General features: G+C 46.2%; 1 protein-coding gene across 5 annotated transcripts in view; it reads right to left on the bottom strand.

Annotated features, from left to right (window-relative positions):
- NPAS2 (neuronal PAS domain protein 2) overlaps positions 1 to 8012 on the bottom strand; it is an 89537-nt gene extending 81525 nt beyond the window's left edge. For 3 of the 5 annotated variants that reach the window (XM_015850382.3, XM_015850400.3, XM_015850407.3), the window contains exon 1: positions 7119 to 8012. In XM_015850382.3, the coding sequence (XP_015705868.2) occupies positions 7119 to 7399 (281 nt within the window). In that variant the 5' untranslated portion in view covers positions 7400 to 8012. Of the gene's footprint in view, positions 1 to 5470; positions 5630 to 7118 lie in introns of those variants that run through there. The other 2 variants (XM_015850423.3, XM_085551721.1) reach the window with 1 other exon arrangement.
- Between the last annotated feature and the right edge of the window lie 11133 nt (positions 8013 to 19145).

The following is a 19145-nucleotide window of genomic DNA, read 5'->3' as shown; positions in this document are numbered from 1 at the left end:
AAATACTCTTCTGACCTTGGTAACCAAAGATAAAGCGACTTTTAAAAGCCAGATGCTCATCTGATGAGCAAGATGAAGATTTTGGCTAAGTAGTGGTCTTAATGGTCCGTGAAGAAATCGTATACCTTTATAAATCATGAATTAAAGGAGCTCTCACCAGAAGAGTGTAATTGGGCTGTGGGTATGTCAAATGCAAAGCCTCCAGTTTAAAACCTTTTACTGTTTTAGATGTCAAAACCAGGAACTGGCAAAATACCACAAGTAAAATCAGTAGAATTACCAATAAAAACAAGGCACTTTTTTAAAAATAAGAACTACAAATAGCAGAAAAACACCCCGCCTCCACCTGATCACACACTAATACTCATTATCTACAGGACACTGCAAGAATATCAGTCTTATCCATGATATGAGAAATACTGCGTCAATTCTCCATGACATATTAAGGAGAGTCATCCCACTCAAACCAACAAGTCCAAGATGTACTCATAGTTGGATTCATTCTGCTGATCAGACAACTGGCAATTCTCACGTACTGCAGTCACATCCACCTGTTGATTGAGAGATTACAGGTGGGAGCTTCCTTGTTAAAAGAGCCCTCCAGCCTAATGACTTGACACACCTAAGGGTGAATCAAGATAAAAAAGCTCGGGTTGAATCATCCATCAGCGACAAAAAAGGTAAAGTAAAAAAAAAATCAAACTCAATTATTATTGTTTGCGGGAGTAAAATTATGTTAAAGAAATTCACTGCCATCTGTATGCTTGTTAAAGTTGATTTTCTCGATCTGGTTTTTCTTCCCTCCAATTGAACAGTATTGTCTATTTTTAAAGAAAATAAAAGCTGCTTGAATAATAATTTGTTTTTCCCAAGACAGAGGAAATCATAGTGATGGGCTTTAGGAACGGTTACCGAATTAGAAACAAGAATGAAAAACAAGTATTTTCCTGTTCAAGGTTTTCACTTTAATGTGTTTTTATTTTCAACTCGATTGAGTGCTGACTATAGAAAATTCAAGGCTACCAGGACATTAAGCTGCTCAACCGACTGAAAAGTTTGATGCTCTTTCTAAAAAGTGAAGCTTATCTGGGAAATGAAATCAGTGTCGTTGCTCCGACATAGCTCTTGGGAAGAGAAGTTAATACAGCTTATTAAATAATGTTAAATGGGATCCAGCAGGATCTGCAGAATCCAGGAGTGCTCTTGGAGCTCCTGCTTGCTCCCCAGCTGCTTATGCAACACCGCTCTCCCGCTCAGCGTAAGGGCCTGCCATTTGGTTACATAAGGCATTCCTTAAATACATACAGGCACTCATACAGTTCAATTACACGCTGCCTTTGAGTTTCATAGAAGCTAACACAGAGGAATTTTAAGAAATGACCACAACAACATGCACATTGCCCAATTTCAGGTTGTTTCTGTCATTTTCATATAGCAAGTTCTCATCTAGAAACTAGTACGTAGCACCAGCACAAGCTATGTGTAAATACTTTGACTGCTGCTTTTCTTTAACCAGTGCCTGAATGCTGTGGACAGGTGAAGAAAATGACTGTCATACAGATTCTTCCATTCTTTGGCTGGAATTTCAAAGCTTACTCTCTAATAGACAAATAAAACTAATTTCAGCACTCTCAGGCCAGGAAACAAGACCTCTGTGCCTCAAACCCTCTCTCTGATCCTGGGCAGCGGCTAAGGCTGGGGCAGGCTGTGTGAGGCATGTGGAAATACAACAGTCTCCTAGCAGAGACTCCTTCAGCCTGGCATTGTAGCTCAGTGTTCAGTGTCTCTTAGTGGAATTGCTTCTGTGAATGTAATTGCTCTCTGAACCCACTTGAACCTAAGGAGATAAGACTGCCATCCTTGGCATGATTGCATAGCTAAATAATAGGACACCAGGGAGCGAGCTTGAGCCCTGTACCCTGCTTTTCCAGCCCTGCTTAAGCTTTAACTCACACCCTGGCTCTGCTCTGGAGCAGATCAACCAGTTTTCACAAACCAGCTCTTTCCACTCAAATACACCATCACAGGGCAGGAGGTTGCAAGCCACCACGAGTTGCTTGTGCTAGGGTCCCCAACATACCTCATGCAGTAGAGCAGGCACAGCTGGGGAACCACCTGGCCCAGCCATGGCCAGCCATGATATCAAGGAGTGCATAGAAGAATACAGAAAATCAAATGCAGTATTTCCTGAGTATATTCACTAGGCTTCCAAGAATTTGCAGATCAAAGCTTCCTAAGCGACAGGCAGTGGTTTTGTATTTAATAGCCGGTGATGGATTTCTCTTCCATGAACTCATCCAGTCACCTCATTAGCTGATGTAACCTCTCAGCATCCACATCCTGTGGTGAGGAGCTCGGCATTCAACCACGCTTCTCGAGGAGCCACCTCCCTTTGTCTCAGGCCCCACGACTGCCTGCTTCACCCGGTGCCCTCCTGGCTGTCTCTGACAGCAGTCACTCTCAGCTTGCCTCCTCCATGCACTGCAGGATTTTACAGATTTCAGTTTCCTTTCCTGCCAATCATTGCTTTATTAGCCTTGTCACTACTCATGCAGAAGCCGCATTGTTCCTCTGATCACCAACCTCTGAATCTCTGAATCTCCTCGCTCCCACCATATGCTTTTGGAATGGAAGAATCAACACATATAATCTCAAAGATGTGGGTACACCTATAGTTGCTGCAGCGAATTAATGATCCTCTTTTTTATTTCCATTGTTTTGTTTAGTTTTCTACACTCACATCCATATGTTGCTTGGAAAGTTTTCTGAGTTGTTTATGGAAGATTTTATCTAACTTTCTGCATCCTCACATCGACTCATGGCAATGTATTTCTATGATTTTCTCCTGGGTAACATAGACTTTCTTTCATTAACTGTCAGTATGACATATTACATATGCAAATACAAAACATATTACATTCACTTGGCATGAGGATACTCAAAGAGAAAGGATGGTTTAGATGTCCAGGTAAATGCTGCTTTGTCATATTGGCTCTTCTTCCATGTTTTGAAATAACTAAGAAGTTTCATACCTGAACTTCCAAATTTCCATTTTGATCTCAAGCCCATATAAACATCCTTCAGACTTTTTTCCCCCATATGACAGAATCACAGAATCACAGATTGGCTGTGGTTGGAAAGGTACTTCAAAACCCATTCAGTTCCATTCCCCTTCTGTGGTTGGGCACCCACCAGCTGAGGCTACCCAGGGCCCCATCCAACCTGGCCTTCAGCACCTCCAGGGTTGGGGCACCACAGCTTCTCTGGGCAGCTGTGCCAGCACCTCACCAACCTCTGAGTGATGAATTTCATATAGATGAGGGACGGGACAAGGGACAACAGGAAGGTTGTTGTCTGAGAGCAGACAGAAAAATGTGTGGCAATGCTAATGGATGCTAATGGATGCTAACAAATGTCCAAGCTCACCAGTGCCCTATATGTTGGGAGAAGTTTATTCTCCTGAAGCCACGGGTGAATTTTGTCTGGTGCCAAATTAAAGGCAGGCAGTATGCAAGAAACACAATCTGCCATGATTCTTGAATAAAGGAATAGAAGAGTCTTTCTGTTCCAAAGTGTTATTAAACACGACATTTGGGTTGGACTGACGCATGCATCATGGTTTGCCTCTAGGGGAAGAGACACAAGAAATGAAGTATAAAAAGCAGCTCATATCCCTCAATCCCCTAAAGATAGACGAAATTTACATGTATTGGTAAAAGAAAGGTATGTCCCCAAACCCCTCAGCCCAATCTACCAAGATCCCTGAGCCATGATAAGAAAAATGCAAGGAGTAAACCATGTCTGCAGTTTCTCAGATGCTTCAGCACAAGCCTACAGGATCACATCATATCACATAGTCCTTCCTGCCCTACAACTGTTGCATGTCTGAAATCAGCTGGTGATACATCAATATATACATCCTGCGTGGCACATAGCAGCAGGTCCCAACAAAGGGTCCCAAAAAAATGCCCTCATAATGCCACTACATAATAAATCCACCACCATCTCTATGCTCTGCTTTAACACTATTACATGGCATTTCCTTTGCAAATTTCAGTAATCAGTCTCAGAACAAGAAAGGCAGTCTCAGCTGATGCTGATTTCTGTTAAACTTCCAGCCTGAATTAAGTTAGCTAAAATACAAATATTTGCACGGCCTCAGCCTGGTTTCTCAAAAAGAAGCTGTAATAAGACCAAGGATCAACAGAAAGCTAAGCCAAATCCCAGAAAATGCCTGGTTTTCATACAGATAATGATCTCCCTGCAAAATTTGCAACTTGAGTGCATCTGTCCTAAGAGCCTGAAAGCAAAACATTGTTAAACACAAATGAAAGTTACTTAAATCCTAATGTCCAGCTTAGGAAGAAAGAAAAGCAGTAAAGTACTCATAAAATACACATTTGAATGCCATTCTCAGTTGTTTTACATTTACCGTTTACCAATTGTACAGAGACGTCATTTGTTTGCTCTAAACTTATGGCTGTGCAAAATGTCCTGTCCTTAAAGAATGCCAAGCTACAAACTGGAACAATCAGCCTCTGATCTTCATTTTCCTACTTTGAGGCAAATGTGTTATGATGCAGCATCAGCTCCATGATGACATACTGTTTTGTTTCCACGGGACATCTCTGTGTTGACTTATTCTTAATATACTGAGCTATAAATTCTTCCTGTGGAAAACCCACATCAGATTACTGCAGGATGAGATGAATCCTGGAGGTCCACAGCACAAAGGCGTAGTGTGAGACTTAATGGGGACAAACGCAGCTGCCATCTCGTCTGTGGCAAAGCCCATGGTTAGAGGGATGTGGTGCATGATGAGCAAAAAGAGCTGCTCCTCAGAGCAAGGAGACCAGAGACTGATAGAATCACACAGTATCCCAAGTTGGAAGGGACCCATAAGGAGCATTGAGTCCTACTGCCAGCTCCATATAGCAACACCCAAAACTCAGACCATCACTGGATGGCAGAGCAGTTCGCATGGAGGAAAGAAGTAGAAGCAGGGGCTGAAGAGAACAGAAGGCTGAGTGAGAGGGAAGATGAGAAGGACAAAGAAGTGGTAGTAACACAATCCAGTCACTGAAAGTCTGGAAACCACTGGTTTTGCAGGCCAACATCTCTTGTCCCTGTCCACCACAAGACTCTCACTGTGTGTTTTTGTTCACCATTCCTTCTCTGGGTCTGTGTTTTCCCCATCTGTTTCCATTTCCAGCCCTTCCTCTACACCTTGTTGACAAACTTTGTCATGTACCGACTCCACCAAGCCTTCTCACTTGATTCCAAGGTCCCTGCCGTTCACTTCCCCCACACCTCCATCACCAGTGCTGTTTCTCCCCCCTAATCCCACGCTCTCTTTCCCCATGCATGCAAATGAAGCAGTTTCCCTTTCCTTCCCCACCCGGTCTCCATGCCAGCAGGCACATCCAGACACTGAAGCTACAGCCCCATGCCCCCTCCTTTTAGTGCTCACCACAGCAGCAACATCTGGGAAGAAGACCTGCGCAGGGAAGCCCATTCGGCCCTCCAGCCACAAGCAGAAGCGCTCCCATCCTTCCCAGGAAGACAAGCTCAGTGTGTCATAACAATGAGAGCATCTCCAGCAGTGCCATGGGCAAAGCCCCAAATGCCCACCACTTCCAAATTCTGGAAGATTTTCATAGGCTCAAAGTGACGCATACCCCCGTCACAAGGTTGATCCCGAGCCAAGTATCTTTTTCCTGCTCCAAAACACAAAGCCACAAGAATTCAACTGTTTCGATGAAAGTGTTTTTCAACAGAGCCAAAAAATACGCGGATTCATGGAGAAACAAAGATCAAGGTCTCCTAAGGCAGGATGGGATGTACCTAAACCATCTTTGTCAGATACGTGGTCAAAGAATGCAATTTCCTCTCACCACACTCTCAGAAATAGCTGAACCATTTTATCTGAAACTTCCTAAAGAGATTCTGTCTTCGGCAAATACTCAACCCGGAAAATGTCAGCCTACTTTTAAGCCTAGCAAATGCATAAGCACCTGAAAACAGAGCATTGTATTAGAAAGCACAGGGTAATTTTAACTGTAGACAACATCTCTGCCTATGATAAAATAACAATACATTCGAGAGCTGGGCTAGAAAATGGGACAGCTGCAATTCTGCAAAGTATAACCTATGGGTTCAGCACTTCATACAGGCAGGGCAGCACCTTTATGAGTGAAGGAAGGCAATTTTAAGCATCCCTGCTGGCTACACGGGTCGGAGCAGGGCTCAGCAGGGCAGCGGGGCCACGTCTGCGAGGTGTGAGCACTGCTAAGTCAGCGTCAGCACACAGCCTAACGCCACGGAGCGACACAGACCAACACTCACTCAGAGGTGGAAGGGAGATGGCTTCCCGCTTCAAGATGCAGCCACTTGTTGAGCAGGCACTGAGAGCCTGGATAGAATCATAGCATCACAGAACGGCTTGGGTTGGAAGGGACCTCAAAACCCATCCACCTCCAACCTACTGCCGTGTGCAGGGCTGCCACGCACTAAGTCAGGCTGGGCAGCCCCGCAGCCACGAGTCCCGCAGCCCTTCTGGAGACTTAGAGCCGCGAAAAGATTAAAGTTCCTCTGCCGGCCGCGATGCTCGGAGCCGCTCATTATTTCTGAGTCACTTGAGTGAAAGTAAGCTGCCGCCCTGCCGACAGCTACGGAGCGCCGAGTAAAGTTTATGGACGGGCGTGCTCCCTAATTGACAAACTGTACGGTGACCGTGCAGGAGAAGGCTCAGCTCACAAGTACCCGTGAAAGAAGCGCTGTGCTGCCGCTTAACGCTGCCTTCAACATTCCCCCATCACGCACGCAGCGGGGAAGCGAGCCGGGGCTGGGTGAGCGGCTACAGCGAGCACCGCAACGCCTGCTCCCGTGCAGACGTCCCACCGGGCCTCAAGCCGAGATCCCCCCCGACCTTACCGCAACTTTTCCTCCCCCGCACCAGCGGTGAGAAGATGACCCCGCATCGCTCGGGAGTCCCGGAGACAACGGGAGATGCCCCGATCCCACCTCCCACCCTCCCCATCCCCCCGCGGCGCGGTGCCGGTGGGTTCCGGGGAAGGGAGCGGGCGGGTTCCCCGAGGGGCCGCGGGGCCGCGTGTTACCTGGGCTGCCGATGCTGCGGGAGCTCGGCGGGGAAGCCCCAGCCGCCACCGCCGCCGCCGCCGCCGCTGCTGCTGTCCGCGGTGGCCACCTGGGTGCCGGTGCCGCCGGGCTGGATGCCGCCGCTTCTCCGCTGCCTGCCGGTGCCGCTGCGGCAGCGGCCGCCGCTGCTCCAGGCGCGCAGGAGGCCGGGCTCGGGAGCCGGCAAACTCTTGGTCGCCGCCGAGGAGCCGGGGACGCCGCCCGCCTCGCTCCCGGTGCCGGGGCCGGTGCCGTGTCTCATGGTGCGCGGGGCCGCCGCATGCCGCGCTGCCGCCGCCGCCCCGGGCGCCGCGGGAGCCGGGCGCTCCGGGGCCAGGGGCTCGGCCGGCAGCGGGAGGCCGCCGAGAGCCCGGGCTGCCGCGGGGGGGCCGGGAGGCCGGGGACCGGGGGGGCCGCTGGCTCGGGCTGCCGCTGGTGCATTAAGTTAGACGCGCGGCCGGGAGAAGCGGGGCGGCCTCGGGGGCCGCGGGGCCGGGAGTTGACGGCGAAGTTGGAACCCGGCGGGCGAGGCGGGGGGGTCCCCCGCCGGCCACCTCCATCCCCCGGCCGCCGTTCCCCGCTCTCAGCCGCCGGCGCTGGGGGGCCGCGCCCGGCGCCCCGCGCCCATGGGCGGCCGCGGGCCCGGAGGCTGGAGGCGGCCGATCGCCCGCGCCGGCTTCCCCGGAGCTCGGAGCCCGCGACCGAGAGCCCGGCAGGGTACGCGAAACGAGTCAGAGAAGGGGAGAGGGACCCCGGCTCCTGGCTGCCCCCTCCCCGCCGCCGAGAGCCCGGGCTTCGGGGAGGGTCGGGCCGGGAGGTGGGCAGCGAGAGGGCTGCGGAGGAGCTCTCCCGCCCCGGCTCCGTTTGCACAAGTGCAGGGAATGTTCCACTGACCTACATATTTTTCCAAACATACGTGACCTTTTTCTCTCTCTCTCTCTCTCTCTCTCTCTCTCGTTCTGTGGGAGGAGACAGGCGTGGATCCAAGAAAATGAGAAGCTGGAAAGAGAACGAAAGGGGAAGCAGGGGAAAAAAAAATAAAACCTCAACCAAAAAACCCAGCCCTGAATCAGGGATGGCTTCACAGCGCCTCAAGCAAATCCGGCGTGCGGGCTACTGGACGGGTCCGGAGCGGCATCCCCGCGCTGCACTGCCGGCTGCCCCCGTATCCCATATCCCCACATCCGCATGTCCCTGTATCTCTACATCTCTATATCCCCATCTCCCTTATGTCCCTACATGCCCCCATCCTTACATCTCCATATCCGTATATCCCCAGATCCCTAGATCCCTACACCGCCGTATTCTCACATCCCTACATCCCCTTATCACTGACCCCAGGACCGTGCCGTGGGACCCCCGGCGGGGCAGCATCCAAGTGCAGCCCAGCCCAGCCTCACTCAGCGGCCGGGGACATCCCCCGCCCGCAGGGGACACCCCACGAGCTCGGAGTAAGTCCCGGCCTCGCCAGGCACAGGCAGTAAGTCCCGATGTAGTTATGCAACGCCGCACCGGCAATTAGAGCAAAACCTTGAGAGAGAGCTCTATTTTTTTTTTTTTTTTTTTTTTACCCCCCAAAGTAGGTCATTCTTTTTATTCCTCTCTTTGCATCATTTCTTTTTTTCTTTCTTTCTTTCTTTCTTCTTATTTTTTTCTTTTTTCTTCCAATTTCTCCTCCTGAAAAGTAGCCGGTCGGAGATAAGGAACGTGTCAGAGCTGGGTAGCACACTCCCTCACTGCCCATCCCAATGGCTGGGAGCGCAGCCAGGGGACAAAGGAGCTGGGCAGGAGAGCACCTCCAAGCCATGCTTCCCTCGTCCCCCTGCCACCATACCCTGTGACTACGATCCCCAAAGCACACGGGAATTGTCACAGGATACTGTCACACTCTTCTGCTGAGCGCCTTCACACCATCCTTTCTCCAGCGGGTGTGACTAATGTTGAAAGGGTAAAGTTGTTTACTTTTAACCAAGATTAAATAGAAAACTTTGCAAAGCTCCTCCCTTCCGTTGGATGGAACCCAGCAGTTTTTTTTTCCCATTTGGAAATTGTCAAACAGTGGTTAAACAATCCTTTGGCAAACAAGTAGCACCCGAGGGAATAAAGCATCAGATACATGGGGAGTGGAATAAAAGAGATCGCTGTTCTGGAGGTATTTCTCTTGTGTTGCACAATGAAGTATAACACATCATCTTCAAGCCTTGTAAGGGTAAAGAAAATGACCCTCCTAGGACAACATACCAAACAAAGTGATGTTTTGGTCCTGTTGAAAGCATCTCAGAACCCTGCCCCAAAACCATCTACAAAGATGACAAAGGGAGCATCCCGAGGACAGTACCACAGTGGGAAAGGCAGCACTGGGACATGCATGCAAAACTGTGGCTGCATTGGGTTTTAATGCATTCCCCATGAATTTGTAGTGCCTTCACTGCACAGATGGGAAGTGAATCTGGCTAAGGTTTATTTCCTCATTCATCCCCTTAGGTTACTGGTGTGTACTTGAATTACGGCCACGGCCAGCAGGTTGGCTGGAGGCAAGGCAGGGTTTTCCCATCACATACCTGAGCCTGTTGTGAAACAGCAACTTCTCCAAGTCCATGGACCTTCCTCCCATCCAGCTGCCAATGGAAAATAACTGGATGCTATCACTGCTGTGTTTGGTTTGGAAGCCAACCAAGGGACTCTGCTGGGTGCCACATATAAGAACACTGGGGAAAGAGCCCAGTATTCAATTTTAAGTCTGAAATCGTTTTATAATCACAAAGTACTGGTAAATTGCTTCTCAGCCAACAGGAGCCTGCAATCCCAAGTCACAGTCCCTTTGTTTCAACTAGAATAGGCTGGCCAACCACGGCAGCCCAGAAAAGATGCACCAAGGCTACCAATGGACTGCCATCCACCAGATAGGTGCTTCATACAATCATACAATTACCCAGGTTGGAAAAGACCTTGGAGATCATCAAGTCCAACCGCAGCCTAACCAGAACCCTAACTCTAACAACCCTCTGCTAAATCATATCCCTGAGCAACTAAATCATATCCCTGAGCAACTAAATCATATCCCTGAGCAAAAAAAGGTGCCTCCCAAGGTAGGAGCCACAGGGGGAATGGGAGATGACAGCAGCTGCCCCCAGGACATAACTGCTCCAGTGATCTACACATGGAGCCTACTTTTGGGTTGGTGGTTGTGCAAGGAAAAAGGGCCCTCAAATAAACGTCTTGTGATCAGTGCGAATGGTGCCACAGTCACTGTGGGAGAGGGGGCATGCTGGAAAAAAAAGGAGCCTCCAAGAGAAGACCAGTTTACATAGAATATGGTGCTGTTCTCTGACGTTTACAAGTAAGAAGGAGATGAGCAAGGATTAATTTAATCAACATTACCCTTGCATTAATTAGTGTGCAGGACAGACAGATGTGGGGAGCTTCTTCCCTGTGTAATGCACTTCTGTAACCAGTTCTTGCAGGGATTTCTACAGAGAGAAGCAGTCTTTAGAGGATGAGCATTATTTCTCATTCTGCAGCTTACAGGTTCCTGGGAGAGGGAGAGGCATAGTTATCACCTGGCAGTACGCCCCTGAACCAGGTGCTACAGAGAAATGGGAGCCAAATGCACCCTACTGTTGCTGCCCCAAGTGCTCTAGGAGGATGTTTGATGAATCCCCATCTCTGTGCAGCTAGGAAACCAAGCTGCCTGTTTTCCTTCATGGTTATTACAAAATAAGAGCCAATGTGTTGATTTGAACTTAGCTTAGCCAGGTTTATTTTGAAGGAAAAAATGTATCTATTCCGAAGGGTCTTCCTGGAAAGACTTAGCCTTATGTACAGCCTACCCGAGAGTTTAATTCTTTAGTTTATTCAAAAGAGGGTGTGCAGGTTTTCTTTAAGTCATTAATGCTAGGAGGAGGCAGGAAGAAGGGCTGAAAAATCAGTGACTAAACCATGAATAGAATTCATGTCTGGAAGGGTAGGAATTGTTTCTGGTTATGTAGAAAGCCCTGAATCCTATCACTGCTCAGCAATCTTGTCAAAACTGCAGGCCGAATGTCTGCAGCCTTCCTGTGAATCAAATCTGTTCTGCAGCACAAGCTAAACGTATGCACTCAGCTGCTGCAGAGCAATATGTGTACCAGCCTGGAGAGCCCAACCTCAAGGCTGTAGAAATAATCATTTCTGGTGTGGGATGGACAAGATGGTCCCCTTACCCTCTGGTTGTCCTTTGTTCCTGTCAGCCCAGTGCTATGCTCACTTATGCTGAGATGGGAGCACCCTTCATAGCAAAGTCTTGGTCCAGAAGGACTGCACTGGTTAACGTAAACAAGGAACTATGCCCTGACTGTACCTTGGGAGAAAGGCTCTGAGGTGAAATCAGGCTGCTAAAGCTTGGACAGCTTCAAAAGATTTTCAAGAAAGTGAGTTTCAAACTCAAATCTAGCAGTAAAGGATCTATTTCTCTCTGGAAGTCTCAGTGAGACAGAAGATAATGAAGGGTTGCAGTGCAATAACTGAAATAAGTACAACTGGGAGAGGCCTCAGTGCAAACACAGCATCTTTGGTTTTACCTTGACTAAAGAAAGCAATGGCATTAATGGATCTATGGATCTGTACAAATATTTTAATTCTTGGCAGGTTTCAAAGACTTCTACCCTTTCCAGAAGCTCCAGGAAGGTGTAGCTACCACTGCCTTTCACCTTACAGCAGCTGCTTGATCCCTTTCTCCACTGACTTCAGGAGGATATGGGTTAGGCCTGTAGCTGCCTCAGCTCAGGGTTCTGAATACTTTTTCCAAACTCTTTATTACTTGCTCTGCCTCTTTTTTCTCTGACTACTGTTCTTGCTCACAACTTTGTTGGCACAATACTTAACTACGTGCTTTCTCTTTGAAGTACTTCTCAGCTTTCATTGATTCTCTGCAGCACTCTGCTCTTGCACCTACCTTCAGCTCAAAATATTTAACATAGATTAGTGAAACTTGAAAAATCACATGTGAAAGTTACATAAATAACTGAAATAATACAAAAATCTTCAAACTTGTGGGCATATAGATTTGGCCTTGCATGTAAATCTTATCACCTATGATTTTCAAAAAGTATCAAGAAAATGTATATACCTGGACTTAGAAGCTTAACTTAAAAACATTAGCTGAGCAGATTTTGCTCCAGGATGCTTGTAGCATACACTGTGAGATCTTTCTCATTATCTTCTCTTACACATGATAAAGGACTCTCATGATCACTGATTTTGACCTCCTGCACGTACAGGGCGCAGAATTTCCCAAGCACATCTGGCCAGGTGTCATATTGTCAACCTAAAGAATGTTGATCTTGACTTAAAAAGCCTTGGGCTGCTCCATATCAGCTCAGGCTGCCCAGGGCCCCATCCAACCTGGCCTTGAGTGCCTTCAGGGTCAGAGCACCACAGCTTCTCTGGGCAGCTGTGCCAGAGCCTCACTGCCTTCTGAATGAATAATTTCCTCTTAACATCTGACTTAAACCCCCCTCTTCTTGTTTAAAGCCATCTCCCCTTGTCCTATCACAATCAGGCCATGTAAAAAGTTGATTTCTTTTCTGTTTTGTCAGCAGCAGTGGGCTTCTTTGTGGCCTGTTCCTTCTTTTTTTTTTTTTTTTGTCAATGTCAGCTTCTCTTTGTGATACTCATGCCATCTGCAGTTCTGCTTTTGCTGTGAGTACTCAGGGATAGTACTGAACAGCAAACACAACCCTAGCAAGCAATTTCCCTAATGCCAAATCTAGAGAGGTGATTCTGTTGCTTTTGCAAAGCCAAAGCTTTGACTCTGACATCTTAGAGCTGTGTTCACCATTGGTGAAGGCTGGTGGGGGAGGCTGTGCTGCTCTGCTCTCACGGAGCACTACAGAGGGGAGGAAGCAGAGGAAGAGAGAGTTATGGAGGTAAATATTGACTCAAGGAAAGGAGACGTAAAAGAGAATGTGGGAGAGTTGTAAATGAGCCAGAGAGGATGGAGAGAATTCTTCACCAACTGTAATTAGGTTAGATTTCAGAAGTAATTGCAGTGTTCCAGCATCAGCAGATCCTGTAGGCAATATTTGCCCTCAGCTGTTCTCATGGAGAAACAGGCAGGGCCTGATCCTGACATCGCACAGTAATTGTGCACAGATGTGGGCCCGCCGCCCCGCTGATTCGCTCCCATTGACAACTGGAAGCGGGAGCTGCGTCAGGCTGGGCCGTTCCCAGCCAGACACAAACACAGCTGTGTGTGTGTGGACACAAACACACAGCGCCTTTTGTTTCTCTTGTCTAAGTGGAAGAATATGCAGTTAACAGAGCTGCCTGCGAGGGGGTGTTTTAGCAACCTCATATGTCTGGGAGATGGAGGAGATGAGGGTGAGGTGGTAGCAGAGCCTGGTCAGGGCCATGTCCACTGAGCAGGGTGTGAGGAAGCTGTACAAGTGCCATCCTCACCCCATAGGGTGAGTTAGAACCTGGGGTGCCAGGCCTATTGCCCTTGCAAGTCCTTTAAACGTGTAAAACCAGATTATGTAGGCTGTCTGCAGGGAAAATGGATTTCACCTGTAAGCCTTTTGCAGAGGTTTTATATTAGCAGTTCATGCACCATCAGAAAATCAATTACCATCGGTATTACATGCAGATGAACAGCACAGAGTAACGGAGAATTCATTTTACACAAGGCTTTTAATGAAATGCTAAATACAGCAAAATGTTTTCCAAATGGTTCTGTGTCAGAGGCGGGTCTCTGCAGGGAAGTCTACACCTGTGCGATTCAGATGAGGACTGAGTCTCATACTTCTTGGTGCTAACATTGGTCAAGTACTTATTCTGCCTGGGTGGAATGAAGAGGACAGCAATCTGTCACCTGCACTGAGCAGAACCAAGTTTCACGCAGAAGAAGATGTTTTCTTTTTGATGCAAGAGTTTCACAGGCTGTGTTATTGCAGCGTCAGTTACTGCAAGACCCTGAAATTGACCCTAAAACTGAATTACTCCCTTGTTCCCAACACTCTTATAATCTTTTCCTGTTCTTAATGCCAAAGCAGTCTGCTGATTAGATTTGCTGAGTGTATTTCAGCAGATCATTGACATCAGCACCTTTTTACAAACAGACATATATGCAATAACAGCCCTATTCCTATCTGGGTCAAAGAAAGGAACTTAGATAGCTCTATCAGGAAGCAATTATGAAAAGCAACTATGCAGGGCCGAACCAAAGTATTCTGCCTCTATCTGTGACCAGGAAGAGATGTGTGAGGAAGTGAGTAAGAATAGCAAAATCGTTCACTTTCCTGGTGCGCTCTCTCAGCTGTCAATAGTTTATTCTCTGAAGCCCTCCTTATGCCCATGTAACCACTATGGGCAACATCTTCCTGCAAGGAACCCTGCTGCTTAACTATACTCTTTATGAAGAGCCATCTGGTTCTTACTCATTTTGGACCAGCCAGCTTTATTTGGTGTCTCCTCATTCTCATGTTGGAAAAGAGAATACTCAGTTCTCCTTTACCTTTGTTACGCTGCTCGTGGCCTTCTAGATCAGTGTCATAGCCCTTCTCCATCAGTCCTTTTCCAAGCTAGAAAGCCAAAGGCTGCTTCTTTGCTCCTTGTATGGAAACTTCTCCATGGTTTTGTTTACCCCTTCTGCTCTTCTCTGATTGTTTTCCCCATCACCTTGAGGATGAAGATTGCACACAGTATTTGACAGGCAATCCAAGTGGGCAAACACTAAATCATTACTGCTGCATGATGGTGTTCTCTGTTTTACTCTCTTTTCCTTCTCCAGTCATTGCTAATGTGTTACAGTGGCTCTTGAGTCTTTAAGATCTCAAATTCAAGGTAAACGTCAGTTACATGAGCTCAATATTTTTTTCCCCATTTACGTTTTTTCAATTACCTTGTTAAATCCAATGTTAAATAATTAAATAAATAATAATTCATTAGTTTATCTAGATGTTTAGCTTTAAGGAAATAATATGATAACTGATATATTATTTCTAAGGAGAAAATAGGTTCATAGAATCATGGAATGTCTTGGGTTGGAAGAGACTTCAAGGCTTATCAAGTTCCAACCCCCCGGCTCATATCAATTGTAACTTCCAGAATTTCTGGAAGGGCTATATCTAAGTCATGCACGTCCACACATACACACACAGAACATTCTGAAAGGGTAATGGGGAATCCATCAGAGAGAGCTTGGACAGCAAGAGGAAATGTTTCAAAATCTTCAGAGTTCTGAATATAAATATAGGCTAAAACAATAATAGTAATAATAATAATAATAATAATAATAATAATAATAATAATAATAATAGTAATAAACACTGACAACTTCCCTACAACAGAAGGTACTACCTTCTTTTAATTGTTTTTTGTTAGATCTAAAAGCCATGAAACCACAAAGAAAACTAAAATAACAGCTGAGCTTTTCTGCCAGTTGCTCTAGCAATCCATTACTTGCAGGAAGGAAGCGTGTTTGTTTAAAAATATCCTCCTTGCCCTTAAAGATGTAGTCAGATGTTTGTATTACTTGCAAACTGTTGTAAACATAATAATCATCCAGTTTCATTTTCGTTTTGCAGTTCTTGCTACGTGTATTACTTAATGTTCCACAGATCTGTGCTGGTGTTATCAAGTAAGATTGACATAGTGCTGTAGAAAACCAGCAGCAATGACCTAATTTGTCTCAGTCTTGCCTCCTCTCCTTCCAGGGATACATATTTCTCAATGGGCTTTACCAAACAAACCACAAAAAAACCCATAGAATTCACAGTGTGCACGACACACCACGTGTGTGCAGTAGTGTGATGGTGAGCATGTCTCAGTCTCTTGACTGGTGAAACTAAGGCCTGTAAAAAATTGATGGAAATGCACTGATGAGGACTTGACCCAAAGGGACCCACGCTGCTGTAGGCAGAGTTGAATTTCTACCTTAAAATGCTTCTCCAGAGTTAGACCTAAGTGTCCCCACCTGCTTTGCAGGAGTGAGTGAAATAGCCAGAAAGCTTCATTTCAGTTGAAGTAACCCTTGCCCTATCTCTTGCGACAAGCAGGAGTGGCATTCAGCTTTCAAATGCTGATGGCACCATGGCACTGGCAGGAGTGTACCGGCCTGTTTTCTACTTCTGAGATGAGCAAACAGCTCTGGCTCTTCATCACACAAACAGAACTTCACATTTTCTAAACCTCTGATCTGAAAATTTTCAGATTTCCTGCTGCTCTGTCTTGTTTTCTATCTTTGAAGGTTTTCTGTGGCTATGCAGACATTTCTTTGGGACACGATGAGCTTTTGACTTTTCCCTTTCTTTGATTATTTTTAGAAAGAGAGAAAGCAAAAAATCTTTTCTGTGAGCACTCCTGCCCTAGGCAGCTTCTATTCACAGTGGAAGCTGAGTAGCAGTTTGCTATTCAAACAGAAATCTGTGTGTGTTGTACAACTGCAACAGCACAAGATGGACATGGAAAGATGATATGGAGTCACTCCATACCAGCAGGGAAGGGACCTCTTGGTAAGGCAGGCAGAAAGAATGGTATGGGTGATGTATTGTCAAGGTGTGCAGAGAGGATGAATAGGCCACCAGAAGATGCCTGGAATGGAGTATGAATAGAGGAGAACAAGCACCCAGGATGAGGCGCAGACAGTTGGTGGGAGGTACGTTTGAAGGCTTGCAGGGATTCAGTGTGCCTTAGCTCTTTGGTGAGATTTGAGTGTAAGGCTGACATTCAGGGAGCTGCCTTTCTGCCTCAGGCAAGTCACTTCACCACCCCACATCTCAGATTTTCACCACACCTCTTTAAAACACTGATTGCCAAATCAGCATCAGTGATGAACTGCCAAGAAATGAGAAAGACAAATTATGCTGGGACTTAAGGATGAGGAGAAAGAGCCCACATCTGAGAGAAAGGCAAGATGATGCCGAGTGTTTTAGAGGAAGGAAATGAGATGACATCAACTCCATTCAGTTAGATCTTAAGCAGAAGATCCGACATTGTTATGTTCTCAGATCTAAATGCAAAAAGAAAGCTGCTACAGATGAAGTACAAAACGTGCAGCACGCAGCCAGCACGGCAAAGTCGTTGCCAGGTAGAGATAAATGTAGGACAGCTGAGTTACATAAAGCCGAGTTCTGGTCTTTGGCTGCTAAAGAAAGACAGAGTGTTCAGCAGCCCCTCCTGTGTGATGGGATAGAGCACAAACTGCCTCTGTAATTCTGCTCTGAGAGCAATGCATTCCAGAGCTGCTTTGTGAGGTTTTGTTTGTTTGTTTGTTTGTTTGTTTGTTTGTTTTAATAATCCAAATCAGATAGCCTATATCATCATGGATATATTCAGGTTTGTTTTCAGTTCTCCTGTCTTAGATGATGCATCTTACCATGCACAGGGGGATTACTTTGTCTACACAAGCGTGGCTGCAAAAGATGAGTATGGTGTAAACACAGCTCAATGAGTGAGAGCTGCGGTCTCAATCTCAAGCCCTGATCACTTTCTCCATTCAAATGGCCCCACAAAATCACACTCCTGTCCTACATACTTCACTCACCTCCCTACAGAGGCAAATATCAAATCTACAAGTCAAGTTTTAAGCTTGTTAAGTTTTAAGTTCTCAAGACTTTCAATGACTCCAAGCCTTTTGGAAACTGCAGGTTGTCATGCAGACGTAGCCATAGCTTTTCAGAGAGATTATCTACCTTCTAAAAAATATTCTAAATAATAATAATAAAAAAGACTATCATGAAAATCTCAAGAACTCACTTGGTTGTTTACTTAAAGTCAAGCTTTCACGTGCCTCTATTGACTGAGAAGGGCAATTTCAGCCTAGGTTGCTAGCAGATGTTATAGAAAATATCCAATGAACTGTGTACATCATAAAGCACCATCATAAAGCTCTCCTGAAATAATCATTCCTCTCACGGAAGGAACACGCATTGATTGGTGTGAGGAAGACTTGGAGATCCCGAGGATACCAAGTCCATCAAGCACAGATTAATTATTTATTACTCTACAAAGTTTAACTGAAATTGTGAATGAGTCCATTTCCCCATTAAGCTACTCCAAATTTTGGCCTCCATGTGCCAGCTGGATGTCTGAGCTTCTGCTGTCATCACTGGAGATCTAAGGAATAAGGTCAGTAGAGCCTGAGGTAATCCAGCTAAGAAAAGGTTGGAGTTTACTTATAATGCTATGAATTCTCCTTAACACCATTATCTATTGACCAAATTTCCTCTGAGTGTAATGGAAGTTTAAGCACCAAGCTTGTGTACAGATATATTTACTGCAGTGCCCTAAATTTAGGCATCTGTAACAGCAGCTAAATCCCTCTCTGAAGGGCTTATTAGGTCAAACTCGTCTGGGCAGGTGTCTGGCCTTCTGTTCTGCGTGCATTACTTCAGTGCACAACTTCTCATACTGTCAAGACTGAACATTGAAGTGACAGGTCTCAAAACAGAATAAATTGCTTCAGAATATGCTTCATATAGATGAAATGCATTTGAACTTTCAGACTCCCAAGAACTAAAATTAAATATGCTAAAGAATACCTGAATGTGCCGTAGAAAGAATACGATCCTGAAATAGTCTTCTTTAAATAATGGGGCTGGTTGCCACTGACATACATCATAGTGTCTTAAGAAGTCAGCGTTAGGCAACATCCATCTAACCGCACACCCTATTTTCAATACAGACTATTAGGAAGTAGTTCTTGAAGGAGTCATCCTTCCCATTCTGTGCCCTCTCTACTCCCAGCAATCAGCAGTTCAGACTCGTTGTTAGAAGGAAAACATCCAGGAAATTTTGTGTAGTGCTCCTACTGTTTCCCTCCTCCCTGAAAGCGTTCAAACTCTTTTGGAATCTGTCCATTGCTTGAATTCCCTCAACATGTGTTTCTTCAGGTTGAGAAATTCAGGGCCTACTGCTGTGACAGTAAACCTTGTAATTAAAATTTAATGTGTGAAATAGGTATTCCTTTGTCTGCTTCAAACATATTTCTCAGAGATGTCTTGTTCTACCATCATGAGAAACAGTGAAGC

This window comes from Coturnix japonica, chromosome 1 (assembly GCF_054131305.1).
Source record: "Coturnix japonica strain WE chromosome 1, WE-NBRP24, whole genome shotgun sequence".
NCBI lineage: Eukaryota > Metazoa > Chordata > Aves > Galliformes > Phasianidae > Coturnix > Coturnix japonica.
This window is presented reverse-complemented; position numbering and strand designations above follow the sequence as displayed.